Raw genomic sequence first — 19086 nt, forward strand, 5'->3', positions numbered from 1 at the left:
TTGCCCAATTTATTAGTTTTCTTCTTTTACGGTTTGTGCTGGAGTCCTAACTAAAAAAAAAAAAAAAAAGCCTTTTCCTTATGATAAAAGTAACAAAGATTTTCTCATAAATTCTCTCCTAGAAATTTTATGGAAATGGTTTTAACGTTTAGGTCTATGATCCATTTTGAATTAGTATTTTACATGATGTAAGGCAAAGCTAGAGGTTCATCTTTGCATCCATGGATAGCTAATTGGTCCAGCACCTTACGTTGAAAATACACTATTTTTCCCCATGGGAATACCTTAGTACTTTTGTTGAAAGTCAACGGACTTTCATTTATTTGCACCAAGGTAGTTCCAATGTAAATATTTTAGGCTCAAAAACCACATACAGTCTCTATTGCAGAAAAGGAGCCCTTTAGAGGTGTGAAAACTATTCTTAGCTCACTGGCGGCACAGAAACAGGTTTTGGCCTAGACAGCTTGCTGACCCCTGCACTATGTCTGCTCCCATGCTAGGACCCACTGTCTTGATGTCTACAGCTTTAGAGTAAATCCCGAAATCAGGCAGTGTGACTCTTCTGATTTCTTCTCCCCTCAAATTGTTAGGATACTATAGGTTCTTTGCATTTCCATGTAAAGTGAATCAGCTTGTCAATTTCACACACCACACACACACACACACACACACACCCTGCTAGGATTCTGAGTGAGGATGCCCTGAATCTACAAAATGACACACACACACACACACACACACACACACACACACACACACACCCCCCGCTAGGATTCTGAGTGAGGATGCCCTGAATCTACAAAATGACACACACACACACACACACACACACACACACACACACACACACACACACACACACACACACACACACACACACACACACACCCCCGCTAGGATTCTGAGTGAGGATGCCCTGAATCTACAAAATGACACACACACACACACACACACACACACACACACACACACACACACACACACACCCACCCCCGCTAGGATTCTGAGTGAGGATGCCCTGAATCTACAAAATGACACACACACACACACACACACACACACACACACACCCACCCCCGCTAGGATTCTGAGTGAGGATGCCCTGAATCTACAAAATGATTTTGGGAGAATTCACTTCTTAACCATGTCATATTTTCTGATCCAAGAACATGGTGCATCGTTCCACTTACTTACATGTTCTTTGACTTTTCACAGGGATATTTTCTTGTCAGTGTATATGTCCTGCACATATTTCAATAAATTTATCCCCAAGTATTTCATGATATCTTATGCTATTAAAATGTTTTCCTAATTTCATTTCCAGTTTTTTTCTGTTGCTAGTAAACATACAATGGATTTTTGTGTATTAACTTTGACTTCTTGTTAAACTTCCTAGTCCTAGTAGCTTCTTAAGAGAATCCTTTAGATACACAGACAGTAAGCACATCAACAGTGCTCACCACCACTGCATTAGGAAAATCAATTAAACACACAGTGAGAGTAACTCCTACCACTAGCGTGGCTACAGTCAAGACGACAGATACAAATGCTGGCAAGGATGTGGAGAAACCACAATGCTAGCACATGGCTAGTGGGGACGGAGATGCTTCAGCCACTCAGGAAAGTAGAATGGCAGTTTCTTATAAAGTTAGCCACAAATGTGCCATATGACCCAGCAACTACAATCCTGCAGATCTACCCGAGAGAACCAAAAACATGTCCACACAAAGACTTACATGCAAATGTGTATAACAGCATTATTCATAAAACCTCCAAACTAGAAACAATTCAAATGTCTATCAAGAGGTGGATGAATAAACAAAATGTGATACATCCATAGACGGAACACTGGTCAGCAATGAAAAGGAACACATTTCTGATACACACTAAATCATGGATGAACCTCAGAACTGGTACGCTAAGTGAAAGAAGTCAGACACGAGGGAGTTCATATTATATGGTTCCATTTACTTAAAATGTCCAGAAAAGTCTAGAGAGACAGAAAGTAAATGAGTGGCTGTTGGGGCTTGGAATGCAAATGGGGCCCGAGGAATCTTTTTGGAGCAATGGAATGTCTTAAAACTGGATTGTGCTCACGGCTGTACAACTCTGTACGTTTACTAATCATCACTGACTTATCCACAGAATGGGTGTTTGATGGTATGTGAGTTATTATACCTCAATAAAGCTGTTAAAGAAAACCTAATGCCGGGGCACCTGGGTGGCTCAGTTGGTTAAGCGACTGCCTTCGGCTCAGGTCATGATCCTGGAGTCCCGGGATCGAGTCCCATATCGGGCTCCCTGCTCCGCAGGGAGTCTGCTTCTCCCTCTAACCCTCTTCCCTCTCGTGCTCTCTATCTCTCATTCTCTCTCTCTCAAATAAATAAATAAAAATCTTAAAAAAAAAAAAAAAAAAAAAAAAAAAAAAAAAAAGAAAACCTAATGCCGAGTGAAGAGTTTCAGAATGTTATATTCTGTGTGACAGAATTTAAATGTGAAAATACAATATACACATATATATACACCTGTATAAGGAAGCATAATATAAACAGAACAGTATGAATGCATACAGAACACACCCAAATCAGGTATACTGGCTGCATTTGGGGAGGGAGAGGGAGAGGTCTGAGGAGGAGAACATAGAGATTTTTAACTTTATTTGCAATGTTTCAAACAATAACGATATGACAAAATGTTAACATTTGTCCATGTGGGGTGGTAGGTGCATGAACTTTCCCTATACTCCCTTATTTTTTTAAAAACATTTTATTTATTTATTTGAGAGAGAAGGAAGGAGGGAACACAAGCAGGGGAGAGGCAGAGGGAGAAGCACACTCCCCACTGAGCAGGGAGCCCGACTCCCTGGGCTCCATCCCAGAACCCTGAGATCAGAGCCTGAGCCGAAGGCAGACGCCTAACCGACTGAGCCACCCACGCATCCCTGTACTGCCATATATTTTTTTTTAACCAAAAATCAAAACTAAATTAAACCAAAAAAACCCGAGGGCAAATGTAAGTGATTACCTAGTTCCTTCATTAATTTTAGTTCCTTTATGGCTTTAATTCGAAGATCAAACACCACCTACAACAGAGAAATAAACTAGTGACTGTGTGTGTGAGCCCAACGGGAGGGGAGGGCGCCGAGGCCGTCAGTGAACGCATACACAGCTCAGCAGACTTACCGGTTACTGGACAGAAGTTTCTGCCTACTTGAAAAAAGATTTTTTTTCCATCTCTGACATTCATTTCCTTCTTCTTCCAAGTTAAAACCAAAAACTGGGATCTTAACAGTTAAGGCTTTACCAAACCGATGATAACCAGAACAGAAAGACCGAGAGCTAAAGAAACAATCCTAGCTACAAAGGCAAAAAGCTTGAAAACCCACACTAACTTTTCTAACGAGAGCAAACAAAAGAAGATGCAGTTAATCGTATTTCTTTAGGTTAAGAATGATAAATTTAGGACAAGTGAGCATAAAAAAATATAAAAATGGGCAACACTAATCCAAGGGCACTATTTAACATTTTTATTTAAACTACTTTTAGATTGTTTTCTCTCTTTTCTTTTTAGTTTAGGCTAACTGCCTCTAGGGCATGGGAAATTCAGGGGTAAAAGTGATGTCAGCGATCACGGACTGGACCCTCCCAGCAGCGCCCCACACAGCACCAAGAAGGAACGGAGACTGGAGTAACTGGACTTCACCAAAGCCTCCCACTTAGGGTCAGGGTGGCAGATCTGCCATACCAACCAATACTAATGCACCCTAAGAAATTAGAATATTTATAGAAAACATTCTAATAGGTTTCTTTTGGTGCTCTAGAAAAAAAAAAAAACTTAATGACTTGAGACCACGTGAATATAAAGAGATGTTTCCCAGAATGATGTTTAAGGAAACCAGGGTCACAGTCTTCAAGTGGAAAACTGAAGGACTCCCTTTTAAGAGCAGCTGATTTTAGAGCGCACAGAGTACGATGCAGAATAATTTAAGATAAGCTTAAAAAAACAAGCACCAAAAAACAACACAACACAAAAACAAAACATATTTGCCTGGTTTAAAAAATAGAGAAAAGATTGTGGAAAAATAGCATTTTATATTTATCAAAGCTAGAGGATTCCAGGTAAAAGCCTACATTCTAACTGTAGCCTCGGACAGAAAAAAGGCACACATTTTCTTGATACGTGCCAAGGGCTAATACAGGTAAGCAAGAGGTAATCAAATAGTAACAATAAAATGCTGATTTCCTCCCCCCACATTTTTGTAAATAGTAAGCTCTATGCCCAACGTGGGGCCTGAACTCATGACCTTGAGATCAAGAGCTGTGTGTCCTACTGACTGAGCCAGCCAGGTACCCCAAAAAGTTGATTTCTTAAGACCTAGAAGCCCACTGAGACAAGCGTTCTGGAAGATTTCACATACTGCTTTTTAAATCAAACACTGTTAAACTAGAAAACCGTCCACCAGACTTGAACTATAATCTACTCACTGTGTTCACAGTTGCTGATATTTTAACTTGCTTCTCTTCGGATTCTAATTCACATAAATTTTGAACTTGGAGCCAGTTGATCTCATTCATACCAGTGAACCATTTCCCTTGTTTGAGCAACAAACTGTAGGAATAAAGACATTTAAAAAAATGGGTCTCTACACAGCGCTTCTATGGATCAGAAAGGATCAGAAAATTAACACTTTTCCTTAGGTACCACTTCCAAAATTCTGCATGTGTGCTTTGATGTGACTAATTAAAGGTGACCAAGGTCTACTGAGCTGGCTTTTGGCTTTAAGAAAGCTATCTTTCTAGGGCAGTGCTAGGCAGTTGTGCATGGAGTCTATTTCAGGACTCCAAGTATGCTCTGACTTATACAAATAATTTGTTACATTTTTCGTTTTGTTTTTTTGCGTTGCCACATTTTTCAAAGAGAAGTGTCGTCACGGAGTAATCCACTGCTGACTTGGGCCTGCACACTGGAATCCCACAGCGAGCTTTCAGAGTACTGATGCCAGAAGCCCACCCCCAGGATCTAGATTCAGCTTAATAACAGGACAGTCATGCACAGCTGTACACACAGACACTACATAAAAGTGCCATATTTAAGGGGTATATCATGCCCGTCGTACACGTCGCATATTTCTATGTTTATTATAGTTTTATTTTACGACAGCAGATGGCCTACAAGAACAAGTACGGTGTCTCACTCTAACAAAATTTTCCTCCACATAGTGGTACAGGGTCTGGAGGAAGGAGTGGCTTTCTAATTCACACAGACGCGCTGAATGCTCAGGCAGAGAAGCCCTCTTTAGAGTGTGTATGAGACCCCGAAACACAATGCTACTCTGTATTTCAGCTGTTCCACCCAGGGCTACATCCTAAAGACAGCAAAGTTTTTGGTTTTTTGTTTTTTTTAAAGATTTTATTTATCTGACAGAGAGACACAGCGAGAGAGGGAACACAAGCAGGGGGAGTGGGAGAGGGAGAAGCAGGCTTCCCGCGGAGCAGGGAGCCCGATGTGGGGCTCGATCCCAGGACCCTGGGACCATGACCTGAGCCGCAGGCAGACGCTGAACGACTGAGCCCCCCAGGCGCCCCAAGGCAGCAAAGTTTTAAGCACAGAGATGTTCCCCACGCAGAGTGGTGAGCGACTGCATGAGGACACTGAGGACGACACGGCCATCTTCTACCAAAAGCGTGCAAACTCTAAGCACCGAATGCCCACACCCTCCGGCTCTAGGAAGCTGGTACTCATTTCTACCCTCATTTTGCAGAAGAAGAAACAGCAGAGGGAGATGAGGTGACTTGCACAGGGTCGCACTGTCAGGACGCGATCAAGCTGGAAACAAGCCCCGGTGGCTTGCCCTCCCCCCTGCACAGACTGCCTGGCGCGGGAGCATGGTTAGGTAAGCTACATCAACACCCACTGCTACGTAGCCGTGCCTCGGGTCTACAGACACGGGGGCGGGGGGGGAGCAGGATATAACCGTCCATGAAATAATCATTAGTAAGCTTCAAAAGAAAAAACCCTCAAAACAACAACCAAAAAAACCAAACAATTATTTGTGCTCAGGGCAGAAGGAAAGCTAAGAGTGACTGCCCCTTGCACAGTGGACACTGTTTTGGGGCCTCCTGTCATCACTTCTGTATTTCCCAAGTCCTAATACATGCTATATTACACTTTTTAAAATTTAATTTTGGGGGGGGGGCAGAGGGAAAGAGAGAACCTTAAGCAGGCTCCACGCCCAGCATAGAGCCCGATGCGGGGCTCGATCTTACAACCCTGAGATCGCGACCTGAGTCGAAATCAAGAGTCCGACACTTAACTGACTGACCTGCCCAGGCGCCCCACATGTATTACTTTTTATAAAGGGACATATAATAAACTTTTAAATTAAATAAACAAAGTGCAGAAATAAACGCCTGGAAAACACTTGTCCAAAAGAGTGATAAATACAAAATAAAGACTGTTCCAAGTGCTCTGCCTCTGGGTCACAGCCACTATGAATGATAAAATGGAGACTCCGACTGTTCAAGCACGGAACGATTTGTTGCTTGCAACTTCAAGTTTTTAATATACGGAAACCGGGAGGTTACAGGGTAGGACACACTGACCACAGAAATGTAGCATAACAGACGTGGATGACAAAATGGAGACAGGCGGCACTTCTGAGCTTCCAGTGTGACTCACAGGGCTCAAGAGCGTGATCCCCCACGTACCTGCCCTCTCTGGGCAGCTGGGAGGGTCTCAAGACTCAGAAAAAGGATGATATGAAAAACTCAATTGCCTTATGGGAGACTTGTGACAAAACAGACAAATCTAGCTAGAGCTTATTATCCTCCTCATGAAAAGATTCAGGAACTTTCTTTGTGTGAATGTGCCTTCAGTTTTGTAGGAAGTGCTAATTGGAATTCATTTGACAAGATTCCGCTTTATAAACAACTAACCTGGATTATATCTCATCTATATCTACATTATTTAGTTACCTCATTTACCAACAAATAAAAATTAAAAAAAATTACATCATAATATCATCTTCCTCCAAGCTGCCTAACCCAGAACACTCCCGTATACGATATCCAGGACACAATGTTCAGAGACAAAAGGAAAATACTGAACTATGATCACTATTAAAATAAAGCTTTCGGGTTCTAAGCGACAGAACTATCATTAAAATAACTCAAAAAGGAATTCTCTTATGTTTCAGCAGGGTACCTGTTATCTCTAGAATCCTGAACGAGAACCAAGCTCTTGTTCCTGAGGCCCTGCTCTCTGAACGTCTTCTTCAGGTCTTCCTTGGGAACAGCGACCCAGTTCTCTCCCCCGGCAGGGTCCGTGGCGTTGACGAAGAGGACACCCACGGGCACCGCCAGGGTGGTGAGCACGGCGCCCACTTCTGCATTAGATGGAAAGACGTGTGGAGACTCTACCAACTGCTGACACTTTTCCCCCTCGCTGCTTGTTGCTAAATGAAGAACGTTTAAGAGCAGAGGTTCGCAGTCACTCCCGGTTGGAATCTGGATGCCACCAACCTACAATAGTATCAATACAACCATTAGTATAGTTTCTATTTGCCAAAATCAGGTCAACGTAATCACACGGTAAAAGACTACTCTTGGAGGGGCGCCTGGGTGGCTCAGTTGGTTAAGCGACTGCCTTCGGCTCAGGTCATGATCCTGGAGTCCTGGGATCGAGTCCCGCATCGGGCTCCCTGCTCAGCAGGCAGTCTGCTTCTCCCTCTGACCCTCCCCCCTCTCATGCTCTCTCTCTCTCTCGCTCTCTCAAATAAAATCTTAAAAAAAAATACTACTCTTAGAGAATTTTTTTTCTCTTTTTAAGTGAAATGTCTTAGATGTATCAGAACTTTAGATTTTTCCTTTGAAACTTTCTCTTAGCCTTCTTTTGTTTTCTAGGAGAGCAATGTGGAGTGGAGACAGAGATGTACGTGTCCTCAGCAGTGGTAATAAAGCCTTAGCAGAAAAGAAAAGAAGAAAAAAGCCTTGGAAATACATGAGACGGGCCAAGGACAGACCACAGCGTGGGTGAGATGCTGCTCGCCCCTTTCCTGACTTGGAGAACCCCCTCCGCTCCTGCAGGTCACTGCCCTAACTCAGGGTAGCTACCTGCCCCCTCCTGAACTCCCTCAGGGAGCATGCGCAGAACCCTCCTGCAGCAGCTGTGTTGGTGGGATTATGTACACAGGACCGCCTGAAGGACAGACTGATTACGCACCTTCATAGGGAGCTTCTGGCACTGCAGACACACTCGACAAACATCTCCTTAACATACGACTAACACTGTACCTAAAACCTGTCAGACATTTCAGGTGTTTTCTAGTATCTAGTTGCCTTCACAGACGCTGAATAAAGTTTTCTTACAATGACACTTAAAAAAAAAAAATCAAAAACCATCATGCATATTTCTTCAATCCGTTCTTACCTCCACCCCATTCCATACAAAGAGGTCTTCCCCGTCCGCAATCTCCATTTCACACAGCATCATGTCATCCCCTAGAAGATGAGCTCATCGGTGAGACCATTCATCACAATCACCAAAAACAACTAAAGAAAGAGCTGAGACACTTAAATATTTGTTTGAAGCAGCAGTCTCATCAAGGAAAATTAAGAAAAAGGCAGTAATTGCATTTATTATGTTGGTATTATTTGAGATTTTTATCTTTATGCTTTTCATTACACTCTTCAGTTGTTTGTTTGTTTTTCACTTTATGTAAGTATCTCCCCGTGTTGTTACGGAAGCTCTGTGAGCACGAGAGCAGGGGAGGTGCTGACCAAACCGGACACTGCGTGCAGAAGGGAGGCTCAGGCAGCACATGGCCCCAGCCCCAGCACTAATCAGCTGTCTGGTCTGTGTACTGCGGCCCCATGCTTTAGTTTTCTTGTTTAGGAAATGCAGGTAAAAGAATTTTGCGAAAATCAAATGAGATAATTTATATAAAACTTATCTCTGGATGTGGTGCAGTGAAGTCCCAAATAAATGTATGTCACCGTGGCTGCTATCATCATTGCTTTGTTGTTATTCACGGGTAGTAAAAACTTTTAAGCTCTCCAAGTACTTTGGGAGAAAAAAAAAATCAAGCCATATAAACAAGATGTTAATGGTTTGAAACCATTTTGCTAAAAAAATCTGTGGTAATACAAAAAAAATTCCACAGGCTTTTATTTTTTTTAAAAGATTTATTTGTGAAGGGGCAAGTGCACCCCAATGTTTATAAGCAGCAATGTCCACAACAGCCAAACTATGGAAAGAGCCAAGATGTCCATCAACAGATGAATGGATAAAGAAGATGTGGTATATATATACAATGGTATATTATGCAGCCATCAAAAATGAAATCTTGCCATTTGCAATGACATGGATGGAACTAGGGGGTATTATGCTAAGCGAAATAAGACAATCAGAGAAAGACAATTATATGCTCTCACTGATATGTGAAATTTGAGAAACAAGGCAGAGAATCACAGGGGAAGAGAGGAAAAAAATGAAACAAGATGAAACCAGAGAGGGAGACAAACCATAAGAGACTCTTAATCTCAGGAAACAAACTGAGGGTTGCGGGAGTGGTGGGGGGTGGGAGGGATGGGGTGGCTGGGTGATAGACATTGGGGAGGGTATGTGCTATGGTGAGCGCTGTGAATTGTGTAAGACTGATGAATCACAGACCTGTACCCCTGAAACAAATAATACATATGTCAATAATAAAAAATTTTTTTTAAAAATTAAAAAAAATTTTTTTAAAGATTTGTTTGAGAGAGAGAGAGAGAGAGAGAGAGAGAGAGAGAGAGAGAGAAGAGGGGCAGGGGCAGAGGGAGGGGGAGAGAGAGTCTTAAGCAGATTCCTTGTTGAGCTTGGAGCCTGACATGGGGCTCAATTTCACGATCCCGAGATCATGACCCGAGCCAAAACCAAGAGTTGGATGTTTAATCGACTGCGCCACCCAGGTGTCCTCACAGCCTTTTAAAAAATTGTTTTGGTGGAGAGGTAGCTTTAATTAAAAAAAAAAAAAAAAAAAGAAAATATTTCTATGTTTGCAAAATTCACACACCACAGAAATCAGAAAAATTATTTGTTTGAAAACTGACCATGTGATGACAGCCTAAGTAAGAAAGTAGTAGTTAGTGGGAAAGACTGGCCAAGAGCCGAAAATCCATAAAATACAAATATTGGAAATGAACCCACAAAATACAAGTATAGGAAATGAGTCGCAGTGTTTTAATATTTTCTTACCATCAAGCATCTGGTAAACATGCAGTCCTGCTGGTACAAACTTTGCCACACTAAGAACCATATCTCCTTCCCAAAAATCTAACAGCTACAGAATATTAATGGAAGAAAAGAGAACAATGAGAAGTAACATAAGTATCACATTTCCAGGTAAAAGAACACCACCGAACTATTTCTCATATGTTTAGATGATACGGGGAGCTAGCAAACCCATCCCACCTAACACCAAAAGTGTGGCAAGAAGACATCACTCGTTGCTAAATTAGCCAAATCCAAAGACGGTCAAGCTCATCCATTAGTGACTGGAGAATGCTGGTGAACAACTGTACTTAATTTATGGGAAGACCACTTTTATTAGAAGGCAAACTGATCAACATGCCAGCCCAGAAATCTTTGTCCAAAAGAGCAAAAATCATTTGTTTAATTAATTAGCACCATTCAGGGAAAAGCAACATGGACTCTCTAGCACATGTCAAAATTCTCAATAATCTGAAAGGAATGTTTTGCATCATAAATTCAAAAAGTGGCATTACCAGTTTCTATAGGACCATGGATTTGTTTTTAAATTTCTAGAGCCAAGACTCTGGGGACTGGTCATCTCACCAGAATATCATCACCCATAAAGTCAGTCCTGTTTTGTCTCTTTCCACAGTAGCACAAGGTAGTTCTCTTAAAAAGAAATTTCCTGGGGCACCTGGGTGGCTCAGTTGGTTGTGTCTGCCTTCGGCTCAGGTCATGATCTCAGGGTCCTGGGATTGAGCCCCACATGGGGGTCCCTGCTCGGTGGGGAGCCTGCTTCCCTCTCTGCCCCTGCCCCAGCTCATGCGCTCCCTCTCTCTCAAATAAATAAATAAAATCTTTAAAAAAAAACAAATTTCCTCTTTACAAGTGATTAGTTAACTGCACCAGTTTTGCAGCCTCCTGCCAGGGGCTTACTTCTAAGATAACAGAGATGTGCACTTCAAACACCAGAAAGCAGACTGGAGCGAATCTAAAACCTATGAAAGTGAACAGGTCTGTTCCATCTGAAAGGCCCCCTAGACAGGGTCAGCTCCCCATGCCCACTTACACCAACACTGTGGGACTGGCTCAGGGATGAACTTTTAATGCAAAAATTTGGAAACATTAGGAAATTTTAGAAATCCTGATACTAATCCAAAACTGAAATATCATTCAAATCAACTAAGGTTAACAAAGAAACTGGCTGGCTTTGCTTTGTACAAGAGAAAAATAGAAAAAAAGAAAGGAATAATTTTGGGGATTGATGAGTTTGCCAGAAAATTCATTTATTTCTGCAAAAAATAAAAGGCTACATTTTTTTTAAGATTTATTTATTTCAGAGAGAGAGTGAGAGAGCACGAGTGAACGTGCACATGCTAGGGGGAGGGGCAGAGGGAGAGAGAGAGAATCTCAAGCTGACTCCCTGTTAAGTGCGGAGCCCGACTCAGGGCTCGATCTCACAACCCTGAGATCATGACCTGAGCTGATTCAAGAGTCAGATGCTTAATTGACTGAGGCACCCAGGCGCGGCGCCCCAAAGCCTACATTTTCTATTTTCCTTTTCATTGATCAGGAAGTAGTGAGAGGTGAAGAAGTATGACCAAAAGGACGGAAAGAGTAAGGAGACCAGGGCTGCAGTCTGACTGCAAGCCACTAGATCTCTCTAAATTACAAGTTTTTCACCTTTAAAATGGGATTAGCTTGCCTTTAGCTTACCCTGAGATTAAAGAACCAAAGGACATAATTTATTTGAAGGCTCTATAAGTAAAATGAACAGCACTACCGTTGTCATTAAAACACACTTGGATCGATTACTTGGATGCAAGGATTTACAACAATGCTTGTTTTTACTGCACAACAGAAGGTATTTTCCTCCCCTGAACAATTTTAGTAATAAATCCTACCCTATACTTAGGAAAGGGAGAAACGTTAGTTGCTTTTGTTTCTTTAGTTCTTGTTTTTAGGCAACATGCTTATCTTTTTTAAGACATTATTCATTTATTTGACAGAGAGAGACACAGCGAGAGAGGGAACCCAAGCAGGGGGAGTGGGAGAGGGAGAAGCAGGCTTCCAGGGGAGCAGGGAGCCCGATGCGGGGCTCGATCCCAGGACCCTGGGATCATGACCCAAGCCGAAGGCAGACGCTTAACGACTGAGCCACCCAGGTGCTCCCCCCCCCTTTTTTTTTAAGATTTTATTTATTTGAGAGAGAGAGGGAGGTCGTGCATGAGCAGAGGGGCAGAGGGAGAAGCAGACTCCCCACTGAGCTGGGAGCCAGACTTGGCGCTTGATCCTAAGACCCTGGGATCATGACCTGAGAAGGCAGACACTTAACCAACTGAGCCACCCAGGTGCTCCAGCAACATGCTTATCTTTTTACTGCTTCCAAAAAATAATTTTCTTTTATTTTCCGAAAAAGAAACAGCCTTATCCTTTTTCTCTCCCCAAAATACAATGTACCAGGCTTGATTGTCCCCCGAAAGCCTGCTGGCAGGACAGCGTGGGTCCCGCCTGTGCAGAGGAGCCTCTCTAAAAGAAGTACAAGTGAGGAGAGAACATCTGGGTCACCCTCAGGAGTGGGGGACGCAGGGTGTTCTTACGTGCTTTGAAAACTAAATAGCTGAATCCTAAACAGGATTTCTGAAAAGGAGAATCCAGCTTGAGATGGACCTTAATGTCTAAATTAAGAGGAAGCAAGGCTAAATTACCTGAAATATTGACTGTCGAAGATCTCCTAAAGTTTTTCTTTTATCAAAGGTTAAATCCCACACGCTTTCTGCTTGAGAGATGATTGGGTGCAGAGCCCCATTGAAGAAATGATAATGAGGACCCAGGTGGAGATGCAACTCAAAATTATTGTTTGTAGAATCCCATTCTGCCCTTTAAAGAGGCATAAAAAATACATAAATGCTCTGTTTTTGTAACACGGTTTCATCCCAAACCCAAAATACTTGATTTACAATATAAATAAATTCTCTGTTCTACCTAAGTAATTATTAATGTCCTTTTCTTCCATGCTCCAAAATTTTCATTTTAGTTTCTCAATGAATAGCTAAATTTCAGCTCTGCCACCACGAATTCCAAGGAAAATCAATTTTAATATACACCATGCAACGTTTCTCTAAGTATCGAAACTCAAAATCTTCCAACAATGGGAATATAGTTATAAATATGCTAGAAACCGTTCCTCCTGTAATTGTAAGTGCCAGATTCATGAACTTCTAGTTCCTCCTTACCCCCACCAGAGCCCCTCAACTCTCCTGTAGAATATTTAAAGTGGGTCTCACGATCCTCCAGTCTACTCTCCCCAGCTCGAACATCCTCAGCGGCGGCCCAGAGCTGGCAGCTGGTCTCTGAATCCGCTCGGCTGTCCAGGAGCCGCTGCCCGACATTCCGCTCGAGGCAGTGTGGCCCCAGGAGAGCTGGATGAGGCCATGGCCACTGTTCGGATACTCCCGACACAATTCTATTCATGTGGTCAGAGGCAGCACTAGCTTTTCTGATGGCCGCATTAAAAAGCTTAGTGCTGGCTGGCGAAACCCCTTTGGTTGTGGCTGTGAACACCCACTGCTAGTCCGCACCCACTCACGCAGTTTTGCCTGTTTAAGATATTTTATCCTAGTTTTTATATTTTTAGTGTCTTCATTTCCTTTGATAATGGTTTGCCATTCAATCTACCTGCTCCTTTTTTCCCCCAGTTTTAAGCCAATGATAAAAATGTTGAACACATCCTGGCTACATAATCAACCAGCCACGTGGGTCCACAAGGAGGCCATGAGAACATCCACTTCCCTAACCCAATGCCCCACTGACCCTGGCAGAGAGCAAATAAAGATACAGTTCCTCAGGGTCCAAGGTGAGACCTCAAAAGAGAAGATGAGATCAGCAAGTCCTCACAAACCATGCCTGTGATAACCTATTACAGGTTTCTGCCCGGACTGACACAAAGCCTGGCAGTTTGCAGAATCCACATTCTTTCCTCTTGCCCGCCTCTGGTCTTCTATCACTATGGGCCAGTCCCCACAACTACTTAACTTATGAGGGGTGACTTTCACCCAGGTTCTCTCTGCACCTCGGGAATCACCTGGAATCACGGGCCAGGATACAATTCACTTAGCGTCCTAGGTGTTCACTGATTTCTCCAGGCTTCTGAGGCTTCATCCCTACTCAGCAGTGGCCATTTATGTGACATTGTTTCATTCACTCTCACAGATAATGATGATTTCAAAGTAAGACACTCTGCCTACAAAAATTCAGCAGCTACATAGACACGGGCATTGATAAGTTGTTTTTCCTTTTTAATTTTCCTGACTGAAGACTGAAGACCTAAATGAGATCCTCGTTCTCCAGAAAAAAACCATTCAAACTCTAAAAGTAAGTTAAAATTACCTTTTTGTTTGCAGTTCAATGTTGGCTGCGTCCATTTCATTCAGCAAATGACGTGGAACCCCGTATCTTGGATTAGCTCGAGCTGTGAACAGAACACTTCATTAACTTGGGCTGACGAAATGGAATCTGGCTGCTGGGAATCTAGAAAGTATGTGCTGGGAGCTAGGAAGCCTCTACTAACTATCTTTGTGAATGCTAACTTCCTGTGGGTCTCAGTTTTCCCATCTGAAAAATGAAAACATTAGAACAAATGGAAGATAAACAGTTCCTCATGCCACGCTAGAAGAATTCCATTTCTTCAATTCTCTTTAAATATACTTTTTAAAAAGAACACCCACTATTTTCTTCCTGATAACAAATGTAGTAATTGCCACCATAAAAATTCTAGAATATAACAGATATTTTTATAGCTATTACCTATAATCCCGTTCCCAAGAGATACTGCTAAAATTTGTTATATGTACTTCTCGTCTTTCTTCTATACCTACACAATGTGTCTGTGTGTGCACACGTACCCACACACATGCGTGCGCATGCACACACGCACACCTGTGCACACACTTATTTAAAGCGACTGGGATTGTATTTAATAAATCTGTAATGTGCTTTTTCACTTCATATTTGTATTTCTCCAAAGTTTTAAATGATTGCATAGTAGTTCATTCTATAAATAGCATAATTAATCTAACCAATCTTTTTCTGGTAGGTATTTGGGTGATTTCTAGTCAGTATTATAAAATAATGGGAGTAACGAACATCTTTGAACATGAATCTTTACACACAGCTCTGATTATTTCAAGACAGATTTGCAGAAGTAGAATTACTGGTTTAAGGTTTTTAAATACATATAACCAAACTAGTTATAGGACTTTATATACCTACAAGCTGTAGAGGAAGTGCCAACTGTCAAGAACAAGATTAACAAAAACATTTAACTTGGTAGGAAAAAAGTGGCATATCTCATTGCTGTTTCAATTACTATTTTTTGATTACGTTTTAGGTTTTTTTGTTTTTTTGTTTTTTTTTTGAGAGAGAGAGAGAGAGAGAGCACAAACAGGGGGAGGGGGCAGAGAAGGAGGGACAGCAGACTCCCCACCGAGCAGGGAGCCTGCCTCAGGGCTTGATCCCAGAACCCTGGGATCGTGACCTAAGCCAAATGCATACACTTACTCAGACTGAGCCACCCAGGCGCCCGATTCTTTTTTTTTTCCAGTTTATTGGTTGTTCCTATTTCTTCTTTTGTACATTGCTTATTTATATCCTTTTCCCAACTTTCTACTAAGCACAATGGAATATCTGTAAAAGCACTCTGCAGATGGGAAATAAACTTGTCATATATTTAGCTGTTTCCCACTAGGCTTGTCATTTGCCTTTTATATTGTTTAAGGTTTGTAACACTTTTCCTTAATTTTTCTTTCTTTGCTTTTAAGCCCAGAGAAGTCTTCTCTACTTTTTTATCAGAAATATATATTTTATACATTTTAAGGTTCCTTTTTAACATAAACATTAAAGGAACTCAAACTTCATTCAAGTGATGATTACAGTCACCTGACTACCCTGACTGCTAATTCAAGTGACTGGCTGCTAACCAACTTCCCCGCTCTATTTCTTGAGTAATTCACTCTCCTCCCGTTTATCTGAAAAATCACCTTACCTAGGATTAAAATCTTTTTTTTTTTTTTTTAGATTTTATTTATTTATTTGACAGAGAGAGACACAGAGAGAGAGGGAACGCAAGCAGGGGGAGTGGGAGAGGGAGAAGCAGGCTTCCCGCGGAGCAGGGAGCCCGATGCGGGGCTCGATCCCAGGACCCCGGGATCATGACCTGAGCCGAAGGCAGACGCCCAACGACTGAGCCCCCCAGGAGCCCCTAAAATCTTAAAAATTCTTGGGTGGATTTCTGGGCTGGCTCTCCTCCGTCCAGTGATGTGTCCACCTCTCTGCATGAACACAGCACTGTCTGAACGGCTGAAGCTCTACTAAGAGGTTTTACTGATGCAGTTAATTCCCTCTGGCAGGCCCTTCTTCGGTTTTCATGAACGTTTACCTCTCCAGATGGATTTTAGAGTCATTTTGCCAAGTTCCGTCCCATTATCCCCACAAAGACTCCATCAAGATCTCTGCCAGACCTTTATTCAGTTCCTAAGCTAAATGGAAAATTACCATCCAGTACAGTCAAAACATGCGTGTACTAAAATCCAATGCAGGGAAAAAGACAATACCCCATCTGAACATATTCTCTTTTTGTTAATATATATTTCTATAACTCTGAATTCTGCTTCAGAATATTTTTATCGGAGCCACGACTACATTTTTCTCCTGTCAGAAAAATAAAGCCTAGAATTTCTTGTTAAACAAAATAATTATGTAATTGTTTTAGAGCCATAAAGTTAATTTCCTTTGACTCACATGCAAATTAGTAACTTCTTTTTCTTATTCTTTATAAAAATGATTACTATTCTCATTTTCTAAGAACAGTGTCCTCATTTGTAACTACAGATAGGCCTCTATCTAAGGAACTTTCCTGGTTAGGATTTTTTACTTTTGAGTAGACTTTGGGAAGTGACCAAAGTCTTACATACTGATTCATGTTAGTGATCTCAATTAAAAAATTTATCATGGTGGGTCTCAGTGTTTAGCCTGCCTGGTATGAGCTGTCTTAGCAGGTTTAACAAAGAATGCTTTGAAGATACTTCAGCTGCTCATAAAACACATCAATTACCTTGAGGGAAAGAAAAAAAGAGGGCAATAAAAGGGCACACGTGAAAACAAGACCAAGGCCACTTACAACTCAAAGGCAACAAACACATGGTCAAATGACAGAGCCAAGCCTAAGCACAGGGCAATCGTACGCAGGTTGGTCCACACAAGAAACCACTATGCAATCCAAGAAAAACCAAATCTGAAACACCAACTATGGCCTTATATCATTAGAAGGGGAAAAAAATAAAATAGATATATAAAATATAAAATGACAGATTATTGGATTTCTTTTGGCATAATGTATTTCTTTTTTTTTTTTTTTAAGATTTTATTTATTTATTTGACAGACAGAGACACAGCGAGAGAGGGAACACAAGCAGGGGGAGTGGGAGAGGGAGAAGCAGGCTTCCCGCCGAGCAGGGAGCCCGATGTGGGGCTCGATCCCAGGACCCTGGGACCATGACCTGGGCCGAAGGCAGATGCTTAACGACTGAGCCACCCAGGCATAATGTATTTCTTACTGTTAGCCTGAAAATATTTAAAAATGTTCCAAGAGTACACTTTCTTTTACAAGGGTAAAAATTCAAATAGCATTCAATATTTATCTTCTAACATCACCAACTTGAACAAATAGGAATAATTCTCTTTCCATACCTTCTGGGGGTCTCTGCAACTGGGATTTCCGATAAAACAACATGTAGGCACTTTCTTTACCCTGAAACTGCCGTTCAATATCTTTTTCCTTGATTGGTTGGACTTTGGAATCATTTATATCAAACCAGTGGGGACAGGAGTTTCTATCATTTAATCCTGGGGATTCTGAAGTAAGTGTCTTGAAAACGTGTTGATCATTCCTTTGGAAATCAGACTCAGCCCGGAGAGAACCGTTCTTCAATAGACTAACTGTACTTTCATCTGAACTGAGCAGAAATACCTGGGAATGAAGCTGTAAGAACTATACAGAGACAAAAAACAAATACTAGGTTAATAAAAAATTGTTTTTAATTGGACACAATAAAAAATCTACATCTTCCTTTCTGTGACTAGATATTTGAACTTCACCTTTATTTTTGCCCTAGCCAGCTAGGAGGAAAAAAAAATCCATTTGAGTCATGGTAGAATATTAAATAAAAATCAGAGAGCTCTCTGTTAAACAGTCTAACAGTCACATCAAGGGACCAAGCTGCCATGCTGCAATCTAAAAAATATGTTATTTCTACCTCAGTAACACCATTTTTAAAAAGAACTTTACTAAAACAGATTAGGTAGAACAAACCCTTCTGAGATGTTTAGAGCAATCTAAACAAACAAAGCACAAAGGCAATCACTCACACAGTAAAGCACTACAGGAGAGAATTTTAAAACTAGCAACTCATACAAACTCTGATGGAATAAAGTCATAATTATAAGCCTACATTTTCACGTAACATTAACTAAACCGAATGTTGTCTGTCCAGGGAACTGACAGGTTAGCTCAGGAAATCGAAGCACAGAAAGCTTATGTCTTAATCCCAAAGACTATTTCTCAAGTTCTAGCTGAAGGAGTAAGAAGAAAAAAGCATTTTTCCCTACTGCCCACCCCCCCTTTCCATCTCTACTCTTCTCCTCTCACTCCCTGATTGCTGTGTGGCCTTGCATCGCCTCTTCTCTCAGCACGAACTTACTTTATAGAGAAAATCACTTGGGAGGCATATGCAACATCTGCTTAGCCCATCAATCAATATGGAAAGGTGACTTTCTCATTTTCCACTTGGATGGAAATAA

General features: G+C 41.6%; 1 protein-coding gene across 13 annotated transcripts in view; it reads right to left on the reverse strand.

The window, feature by feature from the left end:
• Positions 1 to 19086, reverse strand: part of USP40 (ubiquitin specific peptidase 40) — a 76451-nt gene that overhangs the window by 26671 nt on the left and 30694 nt on the right. For 12 of the 13 annotated variants that reach the window (XR_003519211.1, XM_027590188.1, XM_027590186.1 and 9 more), the window contains 8 exons: positions 17977 to 18277; positions 14620 to 14701; positions 12939 to 13110; positions 10234 to 10318; positions 8428 to 8498; positions 7204 to 7520; positions 4485 to 4608; positions 3025 to 3082 (listed from right to left, as the gene is read on the reverse strand). Coding sequence is in view for 12 of the 13 variants with exons in the window: in XM_027590188.1 (XP_027445989.1) it covers positions 3025 to 3082; positions 4485 to 4608; positions 7204 to 7520; positions 8428 to 8498; positions 10234 to 10318; positions 12939 to 13110; positions 14620 to 14701; positions 17977 to 18277 (1210 nt within the window). In the remaining variant the exon portion in view is untranslated. The remainder of the gene's footprint in view (positions 1 to 3024; positions 3083 to 4484; positions 4609 to 7203; positions 7521 to 8427; positions 8499 to 10233; positions 10319 to 12938; positions 13111 to 14619; positions 14702 to 17976; positions 18278 to 19086) is intronic. The other variant, XM_027590187.1, reaches the window with a different exon arrangement.

The sequence above is a fragment of the Zalophus californianus genome, chromosome 3, assembly GCF_009762305.2.
Source record: "Zalophus californianus isolate mZalCal1 chromosome 3, mZalCal1.pri.v2, whole genome shotgun sequence".
In the NCBI taxonomy this organism is placed as follows: Eukaryota; Metazoa; Chordata; class Mammalia; order Carnivora; family Otariidae; genus Zalophus; species Zalophus californianus.